General features: G+C 55.8%; 3 protein-coding genes and 1 pseudogene across 6 annotated transcripts in view; 1 reads left to right on the plus strand and 3 right to left on the minus strand.

Annotated features, from left to right (window-relative positions):
* The window catches only part of UBAP2 (ubiquitin associated protein 2), a 95,208-nt gene that overhangs the window by 51,144 nt on the left and 28,596 nt on the right, over positions 1–15,468 (plus strand). For 3 of the 4 annotated variants that reach the window (XM_040578892.1, XM_040578895.1, XM_040578896.1), the window contains 4 exons: positions 695–761; positions 2,083–2,278; positions 3,516–3,607; positions 4,363–4,413. In XM_040578892.1, the coding sequence (XP_040434826.1) occupies positions 695–761; positions 2,083–2,278; positions 3,516–3,607; positions 4,363–4,413 (406 nt within the window). The remainder of the gene's footprint in view (positions 1–694; positions 762–2,082; positions 2,279–3,515; positions 3,608–4,362; positions 4,414–15,468) is intronic. The other variant, XM_040578894.1, reaches the window with a different exon arrangement.
* LOC121080777 (interferon-like) lies at positions 6,581–7,896 on the minus strand. The gene has a single exon (XM_040578904.1). It carries the CDS (start codon positions 7,558–7,560, stop codon positions 6,994–6,996), a length of 567 nt encoding a protein of 188 aa, XP_040434838.1. The 5' UTR covers positions 7,561–7,896; the 3' UTR covers positions 6,581–6,993.
* Positions 9,897–10,795, minus strand: LOC121080775 (interferon-like). Its single transcript, XM_040578902.1, has one exon. It carries the CDS (start codon positions 10,593–10,595, stop codon positions 10,029–10,031), a length of 567 nt encoding a protein of 188 aa, XP_040434836.1. The 5' UTR covers positions 10,596–10,795; the 3' UTR covers positions 9,897–10,028.
* LOC121080772 lies at positions 12,931–15,301 on the minus strand (annotated as a pseudogene).

Below are 15,468 nucleotides of genomic sequence, written 5' to 3' on the forward strand. Positions count from 1 at the left end.
CCGTGATTAAATTACCAGCTCTTGTAGTGGTATGGCTAACTTCTGGGCTGTCACAGATATTCTTCAGTTGCTGGGTTTTTTGAGCCCTGCCTTTTGAGAATGTGTTGGGGCTTTTAACAGTTATGGGGCAAATATGCTGCAGTTCTGATTGGTTGAACTGACATTATTATGCAGGTTAGAATCTGAAAAGTACCATAGTGAATTAAACCAAAGGACTGCCTCACCTAATTAACATCTGCTAATTAGGCAGCAGCAGTTGCTTAGGGAGGGAATGAGAAGCAAGCAGTGTGTTGTGTGAACCACCCTCTGGTTTTGGACTTTCTGTGTCTTGGAGTCATTGCTACATAATTCCTGAAGCAACTGTTTTTCTAAAAATATAGTAAATTTATAAATACAAATTAATGCTGGTTTAGAAGTTTCTTGTTAGTAATAGTTGTCTCTGTACTTCAGATGTTCTCATTAAGAGGTAGTAGGGTATTGGTTAAAGGAAAAAAATGCCGGGATGTGCATATATATAGGCACATATATATGCATATGCACGTGTGCATGTATATATATATGTACACACACACCCCTACAGACAAGGTTTTCTTTAATATCCCACTACCTACTCTTGTATATATGCAGACAGACATATATTAAATACAGTTCTATGAAAAATTAATTTTATTAATGCTTTGCAATTTCTTTCTAGCTCCCTTTCCAGTCATCAGAGCAGCCTCTCTCCTGCCTCAGTGTTGTCTTCAAGCGCATCACATGCAGTAAGTCTTATTTGCATGTCAGCAGATGTTTGGCATATAGTTAGTTTATGTGATGATTAAGGTCCTCTCTTAAGGTTCATTGTGTCCTAGCACAGTAAGAACTGGAACGAAGAGCCTTGTGCCAGGGAAGATGGACTGCCAGCCCTCTAGTGGTAAAAACAAAGTCTTTGCCACTTGTGGTTTGTACGGTATTGGAAACAGCTATTACAGAGACTTGCCAGTCACAACTGCAGAGGAAATTTTTGTGCCAGCAAGGGGGGATGGAATAAAGAAAAAATTTCTTGTAACAAATCTGTTTTGTTTTTGAAAAAAAATTTTCTAGAACTGGCTGTCTGAAACTGCTCCAAAATGTGGACTGTTAGCAGTATCCACTGGAGAGATTAGCTAGCAAAATGCAGGTGATGGAATGATACATGTCATGAAAAATGCCTCATGACAGATGATTTTCGGGGTTTACCATGTGGCGTTGTTGTCACCTGTGTATTTGCATGAGGTAAGGCAAATGGTATCAAACATAGTGTTCTAGATGAGGTTGCACAACCAAAAGTCAGAGAAGATGCTGTGTTGTTCTGCGATGGGGTACTTCTGTACGATCCCAGTTAGGGTGTGAAGATAAGTTACTGCTTTTCTTTATGTCTGTGCTTTTGTTCCTAATGCTCCATCCCTACTGAATATGTAACTTCAAAATTCACACATATCAAATGTCATCCTTTTCTGCTCTCAAAGGTGTTTTGGCTGCTGTGTGTTGATGACACTGTTTTGAAAGTGTCATAAGCTTCCAACTAAGGCACTGTATTGTACTGGATTCAAACCAGCAACTTCTTTATCCTCACGTGTTCCTGTAATACATCTGGTCTGTGTTTCAGCTAACCACATTGACTCTGTTGTGGGGCACTGCATTTTTAATCTTTAATCACTTTCCACAAGTGCATTGGGGAAATCACAATAGCAGTGTACTGTATTTTGAAAAAAAATACTGTCTTGGAAGAATATAGGATTTTACTGAATACAACATGTACTAGCTTAAAGGAGTGTGCAAGCAAAGGGCAAGAAATAATACAGTGAAGTGATGCTTGAGTTACTGGATACAATTTTGTGATGATACAGTGGTTTGAATTTAACTCAAGTTGTAATTTGAATACGTAAAAATCAGAAGCGTGCAGCTGAGTTGCTTCCTTGGTATATAGATGATGCATATCTTTTGCATATGCTGGCGTTACTTAAAAAATTATCAGAGGGCTTATTCATTTCCCCCCGCCCCCCAGCATCTTCCACTGGTTTATTTGCTCTGTGGTCCTCTTTCTTTTTGTCTCCTTTCTAGCACACTAGCGTTGAGAATGCAGCTTCGCTCCAGCCCTCAACAACCTTTTCAACTGCTTCAACCTCAGCCACTAGCACCACCTCTTCGGTTGTCAGCATGGCAAGCAGTATGAACACTACGAACAGCCTTGGCCTCAGCGTTACCAGTGTGTCTATACCAGCTGCTACCACACGGGCAGCTCCCTTAGTGTCTTCAGGTTTGCAATAACAGATCCTGTGGGATTCAGTTAGCAGAGCTGTCAGCTGAGCATCTCACCAGCCATAATTATGCTAAGAAATTGACACTTGACGAGCATTTTCAGCATGCTTTAAAAAATAAAGTTGCCTCTTTTTGTGTATTTGAAATATTTGTTAGGGTGTTATGTGCATTTATATAGCACATTCCATCCCTGAAGAACTTTATAAATAGACATCAGAGCAGTTCTGACTTGGGAAGTTTTAGGGTAGGAGATTTGCCCGGTTTGTATTCCAGGTTTTATCAGCTCTAATTGTATAGCTTTAATTTCAGTCTTCTCTGTGACTTGAATTCATTTGGCAGCATCAAAATATACTGCAGTGTCCTCATTATCATATGCCACATCATTACTGCCACATCTACAGAAAGGAAAAAAGTTTCTGATGTCTGGGTCATTCCACAGCAAGTAGCACTTCAGAAAAAGGGCCCACAGTGGGGGAAGGTGGGGAGGCTTCTTGCACTGCAGTGAAAGAATGCTAAATTCTCTCTTGCTTCTGTAATCAACCTGAACTGCTAAAAAGAAAGATGGAGGGAAGTGAATGATTTAAGTGTTAAAATCAAACTTACTTAGGGAAGGATTTCTCATTTCTGCTTCCCATACCTTGTAAATGAACTGTCTGATAACTGCTCAAAGTGTCTTTGTCTTTTTATTTTTTTCTCTTCTGCTTCCTAGCACTGCTTCATGGAAGCAAATGGAACTGTTTCAGTTTTTGTCTCTTCGCTATTCTCAGCTGCAGCAAGTCACAAACAAAAAGTGGGCTGGCACCATTTAGTGCTTTCTAGTCTATTACTGGTGATAAGGGGAAATGTGTTGACAGAGCAGAAAATGAAAGGAGAGAATTTGCTCTCTTATATTGAAAATGATGTCTGAATTTTGCCTTCAGGAGAGGACTGAGGAAAGGAGAAGTTTCTGTAATTCTTGTAATCCTCTTGGACCAAGTAAATGACAAAATCAGACTGTTCTTTGATGGACTGTTTTTTGTCTGAAGTAGCCTGTGCTTTCCCATCCTTGAGGCATGGTGAAACTCTTCAGGCTATTTTGAGCATTTTCATCAAGGAGCACAAATTCTTCTGATTATTTCTGCTCTTTACAAACTATGCCAGTGCAGCCGCCAGGGCTTGTGAGCTCTCTTGTCTCAATGCTGAAGCCTTTTCTTTTACAAAGGCTTGTTAAAGTGTCTCTATTTTTAATTCTACAGGCAAAGCTCCCCCAAACCTGCCCCAAGGTGTACCACCCTTGTTGCACAACCAATATATTGTGGGACCTGGAGGACTTCTGCCTGCCTACCCAGTAAGCAATTTAATTGTTTCTGTCCTTGATTGCTTAACCCTTGGTGCAGATGGGCGCTCCAGTCCTGCTGCTGTCTATGCCAAGGCATTCCTGTTGGCACATGTTGCACCTGGGATTCTTGTTCCAAATGCTGAAGAACGTACAAGATACATTTTTGGGGGGTTTACTGTTGACAGTAAACTGCAGAACTGTTGGTACAGACCTGATTTGGCTGCTGTTGACGCTAAACATGCATGTTGCTGTAGTTTTCAGTGGTTATCAGGTTTTAGGCCCTTTGAGTAAAATTAGACGCATTCAGGTTTGTATTACTGGAATGAATTTACTATAGAAATGATTGAAATGTGCCATTTCTCCTTTCTGTCATACTTCTAAAGATTGCACATAGCTTTTTGATGTCTGACCAGGATCAACATATTTTTGGTTATCTATTTCTTGAATCAGAAATGTTATTCTAATTGTATTTCTGTGTCACACTGAATGTAAGCAGATGCCGTAGGTTGCTTTGTGGTCTAGTCATGAAATCTTAAATCCTACTGTTCTCAGAAGTAATGATAGCAGCAAAGAAACAACTTAAAAGTGACAAGGCATTTTAAGCTTAGCTCTACTTCCCTTAAAATGCTACAGTGCACCATGATGGCACAATGTGATGTATAGCTGTACACCTTTAAAATACATTGGTTCTAGGTCAAACCCTCAAATTGGTCAGCATCAGAAAAAAGTGTTACAACGTTGTTGTATTTTTATCTGTCTTCAAGCAGATTTATGGTTATGATGATCTCCAGATGCTTCAATCCAGGCTGCCAATGGTAAGTAAATGGCTTTGTTTATTTAGTTTTAAACCATTTATCTTCAATGTTGATCATTTGTGCAACACAAATTGGTTCATTTAATGGTGATTAAGAGCTTATCCTTATGTTCTGTATTATGTTTCTTTAAATATCCACAGTTTCTCTGGATGGTGTAAATTGATACAGAGCAACTGTTGCATCATGAATTTGTCCATCTGCAAATTCTGTAGATAGAAGCAAGTGTGCTATCTGTTTTTGAGTGGAGAAATTTTTAAGTGTTGTACCATCAGTGTGACATCTTGTCAAATCTAGTTGAAATCTGAATGTGAATGTTTTCTTTCTCCAAGAGATAGCGTTGAACAGCAAATACACAAATTGGAAGCCAGTTGGTGCATCTGACAGGTTTTGGAGGTGCTCATAGCTGGAGGTCTTTGCATATGCATCATGGCAGCAAAAGCAGAAGAGCGGTGGGAGGGAAAGTATATGCAGGTTTTTTTCCTTACCTGGGTACAGAATGTAAATGGCATGTGAGAGATGCTGAACTGCCACACAGATGGAAAAAGATCCTTAGCCTAGACTGCAAAATGGTGAAGAATTTTCTTTTCAGAAAACTAGGATAAGGAACCTGGAAAGAAAGCTTGGTAGTATGTAAATGGGTTTTTATTTTCCCCTTCTTACAAATATATAATCATAGAGGTGCGACCACAGTCACCTTCACTAATTGACTTGCCCTTGGCCAGTAGTTGGAACATACTGGAGCTCACTGGAGTTGGGTCTCTTAGACACAAGGGAAGCTTCTAGCAACTTTTCACAGAAGCAAACCATGTAACACCCCCAGTTTTGCTGCGGTTGCTGTTGCTGCCTTGGCCGCCTTGGCTGCCCGGCTGTGGTCCCGTGGGTGCACGTGCCCGCCCCTGTATCCCCGGGGTCTTGTGTTTTGTCTGCCTCCGGGGCTGAGGTGGGCCTGGAGACGGAACCGTGGCCCGTAAGTGAAGGGTCCCGTGTTTGGGATGGCCTGAGGCCCTGCTCCTCTGAAGAGGAGGGGTGCCCAAGAGTCCTCGGGAGGTGGAGCCGGGGCAGCCAGCGTAGCTGCGGAGCTGTAGTGGCAGGAGGAGGAGGTTGCGCTGGCTGAGTTGTTGAGGTCCCTTGCAAGAGGGAGGATGGCATTGTGCTTGCGTGAGGGAGGCTGCCCCGTGTTTTCTGAAAGCGTGTGGAGCAGGGGAAAGGTGTGAAGGGTGTTGGTGGTGGCGGGCCGGGAGCCACGCTGTTGTCAGGCAGCGTTGTGTTGGAGGGTGCAGTGCTTGGGGTGGTGGCGCGTGCACGGTGGTTGGGCGTAGGTAGGTGCCGTCACGGCAGGAGGTAGGCTGACGTTGGAGGTCGCCGGCTGGACCTTGTTGGTGTTGCCCTAGAACAGGAGAGCTGGCGCTGCAAGGTGTTTTGAAGCAGCGCAGGCAGAGGGTTGTGGTGAGCAATGCCTGAAGCTGCAAGAGCCAGCGACCCCGAGTTGGGTCTGTGCCGTGCCGCTCCTTCCTAGGCTCATGGCATGGTTTGGGATGGGTCGGGTTGGGCTGGGAGGGACCCTCGGAGGTCGCCGGGCCCAACCCGCCAGCAAGGGGCAGGGCCGTCTCAAGTAGAGGAGGTTCTGAGAGCCCCGTCCAGGCTGACCTGGGAGGTTTCCAGGGACGGGGCGCGTCCCACCTCTGTGGGCAACGTGTTGCAGCCTTTTGCCTCCCTGCTGGTTGCAGCGCGCTGCCTTCCTTGTACGGAGCGTGAGCCACCCCTCGTTTGGTTTGAAGCCGGTCCCCGCTGTGGTGTGGCTGCAGGCCCTTTGACCAAGTCGTCGGCCATCTTTCTTGTGAGCCCCCTGGAAGTGCTGAAAGGCCGCAGTAAGGTCTCCGCGGGGCCTTCCCTGCTGCAGGCTGAAGAAGCCCATCTCTCTGAGCCTTTCCTCGTAGGAGAGGCGTTGCAAGGCTCTGACGGTGTTTGTGGCCCTGCTGTGGACGCGCTGCAAGAGGTGCGAGGCCTCCCTGTAGCGAGGCCTCCAGAGCTGAGGATCAGTTGGTGGAAAGCGGGGCGGGGGGGTGGGTGGGAACTGTGGAGGAGACGGGCCGACACGGAGGTTCTGGTGACGCTGGCTGTTGAAAGCCTGGGAGAGGTTTTTGAAAGAGGTGGAGGAAGGCGCCTCCTTGGGGAGAGGTGTCAAGGAGGAGAGTGGGCACGGGGCCTGCAGAGCCCGTGTGGGGCAGGGCTTGGAGCAGGTGCTGAGTGGCGGTGGCTTCGCGCCACGCCGAAGGCTCGTTCCTGTGCTTGTGAGACAAGATGCATTGGCAAGGTTTTTGCAACAGGTCTTTATTTTGTGTGGAATGAATAAATAGGTGAATAAATAGGTGAAGTCCCGCGGTGGCAATAAATAAGAGTTGAATAAATAAGGGGGTCAGTCAGTGGGGGCTGAGGGCGCGGGGCCGTTGCTGCAGCGGCTGTTGGCGTGGCTGAGGGTAGGCGGGATGAGAGAGGTGGGGCTGGGTCCGCCGGGGCTCCAGAAGTGTTGTTGTCGGTGTGGTGGGGCCGTGCGCGTGCGCGTTGGCCGCGGTGCTTGGGCTAACGGCGCATGGTGCGGGTGAGGTTGTGGAGGCGTTGGAAGCAGGCGCGAGCTTCGAGGCGGACGTGGTCCCAGGCGCAGGCGCTGTGGTTGTGGGTGTGGAGGAAGTCCTGGATGTGCGTGAAGTACCTGTCGATGCTGAGTCGCTGCCTCTTGAAGAGCGTGGCGTTGGCTGTCGGGCATTGCTCCAGGCGTTGGATGTAGTGCTGTAGGTGGTTGAGGAGGTGGTGGCGCGCGCCGGTGTCCCAGTGTTGTGGGGCGCTGTCGTTGCTGCTGAGGGTGTGGAAGAGGTGCTGTAGGATGCGGAGGGCGGTGGCGGCGGCTTGCTGTGGGTGGCTGGTGTGGAGGAGGGTGTCGGGGAAGCGGAAGGGCGCCTGGTGTTGCTGGCAGGGCTGTGTCGGGCTGGGAGCCATGGCCTGGAGGAGCCGCAGGCCGTCCCAGGGGAAGGTGTCGTCGCCGGGCCGCAAGTGGTGGCAGGCGAGGGCGGTGGCGAGAGCCGTCAGGAGGAGCAGGAGCGGCGTGGCGCCGTGCGTCAGGCGGGGCTGTGGGGTTGCGGGCGCTGTCATGGTGGTTGGGTGGGTGCCGCTGTGCAGGAGCCCGGGCAGGCTTGGTGGTGTTGCGGGTGGTCGCTGTGCTTGGTGTGGTGCCGGGTGGCAGGCTTTATGTGGCGCGGCGGCTTCCCCTTCCTCGCTTTCCGATGGCAGCGAGTTTCCGGCTGTGGCTTTCAGTTTTGGCTGGTGGCTGTGGTGGTCTTGGGGAAGTGCGTTGTTGGGGTGGCCGTGGGTGGGGAGAGCGGTGGCGGTGCTTTGGCGGTGGTGTGTCGTGGGGAGGTTGGCTGTAGTGGTCGCGTGGGGGATGCGCAAGCGCCGGGGCAGAGCCCCTGGGGGCAGCTGTGCCGGGGAGGTGTGTCAGGGTTTCCCTGTTGGCTGCAGGGCGAGCTCCGCAGCTGAAGTTTCCCTTCCTGCCCAAGTGTCTTTTCCGCCTGTAATGGCCTGGTGTTGTCCGTGGTGTGTTTTCCTTTCACTTGTGTCTGGCCTTTGTTTTCGTCTTAGCTGGTCTTTCCTTTTCGTGTTGGGAAGGGTTGCGAAGTGATGTCACTTGTCATAGCGTGGGGAGCCCCCTCCTGGAGCGAGGGCCTGGGGGTGGGGGCGGCTTGGGAGGAGGTGGCTCTGGGGGTAGGCACTTGAGCGTGGGCTGTGTTCCCGCATGGATCTGCCCCATTGAAGCTGACGGGCACGGGGAGGAAAGGCTTGAGGGAAAAGGAAGAGGAAGAAGGGAAGAGTTTTGCTGCGGTTGCTGTTGCTGCCTTGGCTGCCCGGCTGTGGTCCCGTGGGTGCACGTGCCCGCCCCTGTATCCCCGGGGTCTTGTGTTTTGTCTGCCTCCGGGGCTGAGGTGGGCCTGGAGACGGAACCGTGGCCCGTAAGTGAAGGGTCCCGTGTTTGGGATGGCCTGAGGCCCTGCTCCTCTGAAGAGGAGGGGTGCCCAAGAGTCCTCGGGAGGTGGAGCCGGGGCAGCCAGCGTAGCTGCGGAGCTGTAGTGGCAGGAGGAGGAGGTTGCGCTGGCTGAGTTGTTGAGGTCCCTTGCAAGAGGGAGGATGGCATTGTGCTTGCGTGAGGGAGGCTGCCCCGTGTTTTCTGAAAGCGTGTGGAGCAGGGGAAAGGTGTGAAGGGTGTTGGTGGTGGCGGGCCGGGAGCCACGCTGTTGTCAGGCAGCGTTGTGTTGGAGGGTGCAGTGCTTGGGGTGGTGGCGCGTGCACGGTGGTTGGGCGTAGGTAGGTGCCGTCACGGCAGGAGGTAGGCTGACGTTGGAGGTCGCCGGCTGGACCTTGTTGGTGTTGCCCTAGAACAGGAGAGCTGGCGCTGCAAGGTGTTTTGAAGCAGCGCAGGCAGAGGGTTGTGGTGAGCAATGCCTGAAGCTGCAAGAGCCAGCGACCCCGAGTTGGGTCTGTGCCGTGCCGCTCCTTCCTAGGCTCATGGCATGGTTTGGGATGGGTCGGGTTGGGCTGGGAGGGACCCTCGGAGGTCGCCGGGCCCAACCCGCCAGCAAGGGGCAGGGCCGTCTCAAGTAGAGGAGGTTCTGAGAGCCCCGTCCAGGCTGACCTGGGAGGTTTCCAGGGACGGGGCGCGTCCCACCTCTGTGGGCAACGTGTTGCAGCGTTTTGCCTCCCTGCTGGTTGCAGCGCGCTGCCTTCCTTGTACGGAGCGTGAGCCACCCCTCGTTTGGTTTGAAGCCGGTCCCCGCTGTGGTGTGGCTGCAGGCCCTTTGACCAAGTCGTCGGCCATCTTTCTTGTGAGCCCCCTGGAAGTGCTGAAAGGCCGCAGTAAGGCCTCCGCGGGGCCTTCCCTGCTGCAGGCTGAAGAAGCCCATCTCTCTGAGCCTTTCCTCGTAGGAGAGGCGTTGCAAGGCTCTGACGGTGTTTGTGGCCCTGCTGTGGACGCGCTGCAAGAGGTGCGAGGCCTCCCTGTAGCGAGGCCTCCAGAGCTGAGGATCAGTTGGTGGAAAGCGGGGCGGGGGGGTGGGTGGGAACTGTGGAGGAGACGGGCCGACACGGAGGTTCTGGTGACGCTGGCTGTTGAAAGCCTGGGAGAGGTTTTTGAAAGAGGTGGAGGAAGGCGCCTCCTTGGGGAGAGGTGTCAAGGAGGAGAGTGGGCACGGGGCCTGCAGAGCCCGTGTGGGGCAGGGCTTGGAGCAGGTGCTGAGTGGCGGTGGCTTCGCGCCACGCCGAAGGCTCGTTCCTGTGCTTGTGAGACAAGATGCATTGGCAAGGTTTTTGCAACAGGTCTTTATTTTGTGTGGAATGAATAAATAGGTGAATAAATAGGTGAAGTCCCGCGGTGGCAATAAATAAGAGTTGAATAAATAAGGGGGTCAGTCAGTGGGGGCTGAGGGCGCGGGGGCCGTTGCTGCAGCGGCTGTTGGCGTGGCTGAGGGTAGGCGGGATGAGAGAGGTGGGGCTGGGTCCGCCGGGGCTCCAGAAGTGTTGTTGTCGGTGTGGTGGGGCCGTGCGCGTGCGCGTTGGCCGCGGTGCTTGGGCTAACGGCGCATGGTGCGGGTGAGGTTGTGGAGGCGTTGGAAGCAGGCGCGAGCTTCGAGGCGGACGTGGTCCCAGGCGCAGGCGCTGTGGTTGTGGGTGTGGAGGAAGTCCTGGATGTGCGTGAAGTACCTGTCGATGCTGAGTCGCTGCCTCTTGAAGAGCGTGGCGTTGGCTGTCGGGCATTGCTCCAGGCGTTGGATGTAGTGCTGTAGGTGGTTGAGGAGGTGGTGGCGCGCGCCGGTGTCCCAGTGTTGTGGGGCGCTGTCGTTGCTGCTGAGGGTGTGGAAGAGGTGCTGTAGGATGCGGAGGGCGGTGGCGGCGGCTTGCTGTGGGTGGCTGGTGTGGAGGAGGGTGTCGGGGAAGCGGAAGGGCGCCTGGTGTTGCTGGCAGGGCTGTGTCGGGCTGGGAGCCATGGCCTGGAGGAGCCGCAGGCCGTCCCAGGGGAAGGTGTCGTCGCTGGGCCGCAGGTGGTGGCAGGCGAGGGCGGTGGCGAGAGCCGTCAGGAGGAGCAGGAGCGGCGTGGCGCCGTGCGTCAGGCGGGGCTGTGGGGTTGCGGGTGCTGTCATGGTGGTTGGGTGGGTGCCGCTGTGCAGGAGCCCGGGCAGGCTTGGTGGTGTTGCGGGTGGTCGCTGTGCTTGGTGTGGTGCCGGGTGGCCGGCTTTATGTGGCGCGGCGGCTTCCCCTTCCTCGCTTTCCGATGGCAGCGAGTTTCCGGCTGTGGCTTTCAGTTTTGGCTGGTGGCTGTGGTGGTCTTGGGGAAGTGCGTTGTTGGGGTGGCCATGGGTGGGGAGAGCGGTGGCGGTGGTGTGTCGTGGGGAGGTTGGCTGTAGTGGTCGCGTGGGGGATGCGCAAGCGCCGGGGCAGAGCCCCTGGGGGCAGCTGTGCCGGGGAGGTGTGTCAGGGTTTCCCTGTTGGCTGCAGGGCGAGCTCCGCAGCTGAAGTTTCCCTTCCTGCCCAAGTGTCTTTTCCGCCTGTAATGGCCTGGTGTTGTCCGTGGTGTGTTTTCCTTTCACTTGTGTCTGGCCTTTGTTTTCGTCTTAGCTGGTCTTTCCTTTTCGTGTTGGGAAGGGTTGCGAAGTGATGTCACTTGTCATAGCGTGGGGAGCCCCCTCCTGGAGCGAGGGCCTGGGGGTGGGGGCGGCTTGGGAGGAGGTGGCTCTGGGGGTAGGCACTTGAGCGTGGGCTGTGTTCCCGCATGGATCTGCCCCGTTGAAGCTGACGGGCACGGGGAGGAAAGGCTTGAGGGAAAAGGAAGAGGAAGAAGGGAAGAGTTTTGCTGCGGTTGCTGTTGCTGCCTTGGCCGCCTTGGCTGCCCGGCTGTGGTCCCGTGGGTGCACGTGCCCGCCCCTGTATCCCCGGGGTCTTGTGTTTTGTCTGCCTCCGGGGCTGAGGTGGGCCTGGAGACGGAACCGTGGCCCGTAAGTGAAGGGTCCCGTGTTTGGGATGGCCTGAGGCCCTGCTCCTCTGAAGAGGAGGGGTGCCCAAGAGTCCTCGGGAGGTGGAGCCGGGGCAGCCAGCGTAGCTGCGGAGCTGTAGTGGCAGGAGGAGGAGGTTGCGCTGGCTGAGTTGTTGAGGTCCCTTGCAAGAGGGAGGATGGCATTGTGCTTGCGTGAGGGAGGCTGCCCCGTGTTTTCTGAAAGCGTGTGGAGCAGGGGAAAGGTGTGAAGGGTGTTGGTGGTGGCGGGCCGGGAGCCACGCTGTTGTCAGGCAGCGTTGTGTTGGAGGGTGCAGTGCTTGGGGTGGTGGCGCGTGCACGGTGGTTGGGCGTAGGTAGGTGCCGTCACGGCAGGAGGTAGGCTGACGTTGGAGGTCGCCGGCTGGACCTTGTTGGTGTTGCCCTAGAACAGGAGAGCTGGCGCTGCAAGGTGTTTTGAAGCAGCGCAGGCAGAGGGTTGTGGTGAGCAATGCCTGAAGCTGCAAGAGCCAGCGACCCCGAGTTGGGTCTGTGCCGTGCCGCTCCTTCCTAGGCTCATGGCATGGTTTGGGATGGGTCGGGTTGGGCTGGGAGGGACCCTCGGAGGTCGCCGGGCCCAACCCGCCAGCAAGGGGCAGGGCCGTCTCAAGTAGAGGAGGTTCTGAGAGCCCCGTCCAGGCTGACCTGGGAGGTTTCCAGGGACGGGGCGCGTCCCACCTCTGTGGGCAACGTGTTGCAGCCTTTTGCCTCCCTGCTGGTTGCAGCGCGCTGCCTTCCTTGTACGGAGCGTGAGCCACCCCTCGTTTGGTTTGAAGCCGGTCCCCACTGTGGTGTGGCTGCAGGCCCTTTGACCAAGTCGTCGGCCATCTTTCTTGTGAGCCCCCTGGAAGTGCTGAAAGGCCGCAGTAAGGTCTCCGCGGGGCCTTCCCTGCTGCAGGCTGAAGAAGCCCATCTCTCTGAGCCTTTCCTCGTAGGAGAGGCGTTGCAAGGCTCTGACGGTGTTTGTGGCCCTGCTGTGGACGCGCTGCAAGAGGTGCGAGGCCTCCCTGTAGCGAGGCCTCCAGAGCTGAGGATCAGTTGGTGGAAAGCGGGGCGGGGGGGTGGGTGGGAACTGTGGAGGAGACGGGCCGACACGGAGGTTCTGGTGACGCTGGCTGTTGAAAGCCTGGGAGAGGTTTTTGAAAGAGGTGGAGGAAAGGCGCCTCCTTGGGGAGAGGTGTCAAGGAGGAGAGTGGGCACGGGGCCTGCAGAGCCCGTGTGGGGCAGGGCTTGGAGCAGGTGCTGAGTGGCGGTGGCTTCGCGCCACGCCGAAGGCTCGTTCCTGTGCTTGTGAGACAAGATGCATTGGCAAGGTTTTTGCAACAGGTCTTTATTTTGTGTGGAATGAATAAATAGGTGAATAAATAGGTGAAGTCCCGCGGTGGCAATAAATAAGAGTTGAATAAATAAGGGGGTCAGTCAGTGGGGGCTGAGGGCGCGGGGGCCGTTGCTGCAGCGGCTGTTGGCGTGGCTGAGGGTAGGCGGGATGAGAGAGGTGGGGCTGGGTCCGCCGGGGCTCCAGAAGTGTTGTTGTCGGTGTGGTGGGGCCGTGCGCGTGCGCGTTGGCCGCGGTGCTTGGGCTAACGGCGCATGGTGCGGGTGAGGTTGTGGAGGCGTTGGAAGCAGGCGCGAGCTTCGAGGCGGACGTGGTCCCAGGCGCAGGCGCTGTGGTTGTGGGTGTGGAGGAAGTCCTGGATGTGCGTGAAGTACCTGTCGATGCTGAGTCGCTGCCTCTTGAAGAGCGTGGCGTTGGCTGTCGGGCATTGCTCCAGGCGTTGGATGTAGTGCTGTAGGTGGTTGAGGAGGTGGTGGCGCGCGCCGGTGTTCCCAGTGTTGTGGGGCGCTGTCGTTGCTGCTGAGGGTGTGGAAGAGGTGCTGTAGGATGCGGAGGGCGGTGGCGGCGGCTTGCTGTGGGTGGCTGGTGTGGAGGAGGGTGTCGGGGAAGCGGAAGGGCGCCTGGTGTTGCTGGCAGGGCTGTGTCGGGCTGGGAGCCATGGCCTGGAGGAGCCGCAGGCCGTCCCAGGGGAAGGTGTCGTCGCTGGGCCGCAGGTGGTGGCAGGCGAGGGCGGTGGCGAGAGCCGTCAGGAGGAGCAGGAGCGGCGTGGCGCCGTGCGTCAGGCGGGGCTGTGGGGTTGCGGGTGCTGTCATGGTGGTTGGGTGGGTGCCGCTGTGCAGGAGCCCGGGCAGGCTTGGTGGTGTTGCGGGTGGTCGCTGTGCTTGGTGTGGTGCCGGGTGGCCGGCTTTATGTGGCGCGGCGGCTTCCCCTTCCTCGCTTTCCGATGGCAGCGAGTTTCCGGCTGTGGCTTTCAGTTTTGGCTGGTGGCTGTGGTGGTCTTGGGGAAGTGCGTTGTTGGGGTGGCCGTGGGTGGGGAGAGCGGTGGCGGTGCTTTGGCGGTGGTGTGTCGTGGGGAGGTTGGCTGTAGTGGTCGCGTGGGGGATGCGCAAGCGCCGGGGCAGAGCCCCTGGGGGCAGCTGTGCCGGGGAGGTGTGTCAGGGTTTCCCTGTTGGCTGCAGGGCGAGCTCCGCAGCTGAAGTTTCCCTTCCTGCCCAAGTGTCTTTTCCGCCTGTAATGGCCTGGTGTTGTCCGTGGTGTGTTTTCCTTTCACTTGTGTCTGGCCTTTGTTTTCGTCTTAGCTGGTCTTTCCTTTTCGTGTTGGGAAGGGTTGCGAAGTGATGTCACTTGTCATAGCGTGGGGAGCCCCCTCCTGGAGCGAGGGCCTGGGGGTGGGGGCGGCTTGGGAGGAGGTGGCTCTGGGGGTAGGCACTTGAGCGTGGGCTGTGTTCCCGCATGGATCTGCCCCGTTGAAGCTGACGGGCACGGGGAGGAAAGGCTTGAGGGAAAAGGAAGAGGAAGAAGGGAAGAGTTTTGCTGCGGTTGCTGTTGCTGCCTTGGCCGCCTTGGCTGCCCGGCTGTGGTCCCGTGGGTGCACGTGCCCGCCCCTGTATCCCCGGGGTCTTGTGTTTTGTCTGCCTCCGGGGCTGAGGTGGGCCTGGAGACGGAACCGTGGCCCGTAAGTGAAGGGTCCCGTGTTTGGGATGGCCTGAGGCCCTGCTCCTCTGAAGAGGAGGGGTGCCCAAGAGTCCTCGGGAGGTGGAGCCGGGGCAGCCAGCGTAGCTGCGGAGCTGTAGTGGCAGGAGGAGGAGGTTGCGCTGGCTGAGTTGTTGAGGTCCCTTGCAAGAGGGAGGATGGCATTGTGCTTGCGTGAGGGAGGCTGCCCCGTGTTTTCTGAAAGCGTGTGGAGCAGGGGAAAGGTGTGAAGGGTGTTGGTGGTGGCGGGCCGGGAGCCACGCTGTTGTCAGGCAGCGTTGTGTTGGAGGGTGCAGTGCTTGGGGTGGTGGCGCGTGCACGGTGGTTGGGCGTAGGTAGGTGCCGTCACGGCAGGAGGTAGGCTGACGTTGGAGGTCGCCGGCTGGACCTTGTTGGTGTTGCCCTAGAACAGGAGAGCTGGCGCTGCAAGGTGTTTTGAAGCAGCGCAGGCAGAGGGTTGTGGTGAGCAATGCCTGAAGCTGCAAGAGCCAGCGACCCCGAGTTGGGTCTGTGCCGTGCCGCTCCTTCCTAGGCTCATGGCATGGTTTGGGATGGGTCGGGTTGGGCTGGGAGGGACCCTCGGAGGTCGCCGGGCCCAACCCGCCAGCAAGGGGCAGGGCCGTCTCAAGTAGAGGAGGTTCTGAGAGCCCCGTCCAGGCTGACCTGGGAGGTTTCCAGGGACGGAGCGCGTCCCACCTCTGTGGGCAACGTGTTGCAGCGTTTTGCCTCCCTGCTGGTTGCAGCGCGCTGCCTTCCTTGTACGGAGCGTGAGCCACCCCTCGTTTGGTTTGAAGCCGGTCCCCTGCTGTGGTGTGGCTGCAGGCCCTTTGACCAAGTCGTCGGCCATCTTTCTTGTGAGCCCCCTGGAAGTGCTGAAAGGCCGCAGTAAGGCCTCCGCGGGGCCTTCCCTGCTGCAGGCTGAAGAAGCCCATCTCTCTGAGCCTTTCCTCGTAGGAGA

Source organism: Falco naumanni, chromosome Z, assembly GCF_017639655.2.
Source record: "Falco naumanni isolate bFalNau1 chromosome Z, bFalNau1.pat, whole genome shotgun sequence".
Taxonomy (NCBI): Eukaryota; Metazoa; Chordata; class Aves; order Falconiformes; family Falconidae; genus Falco; species Falco naumanni.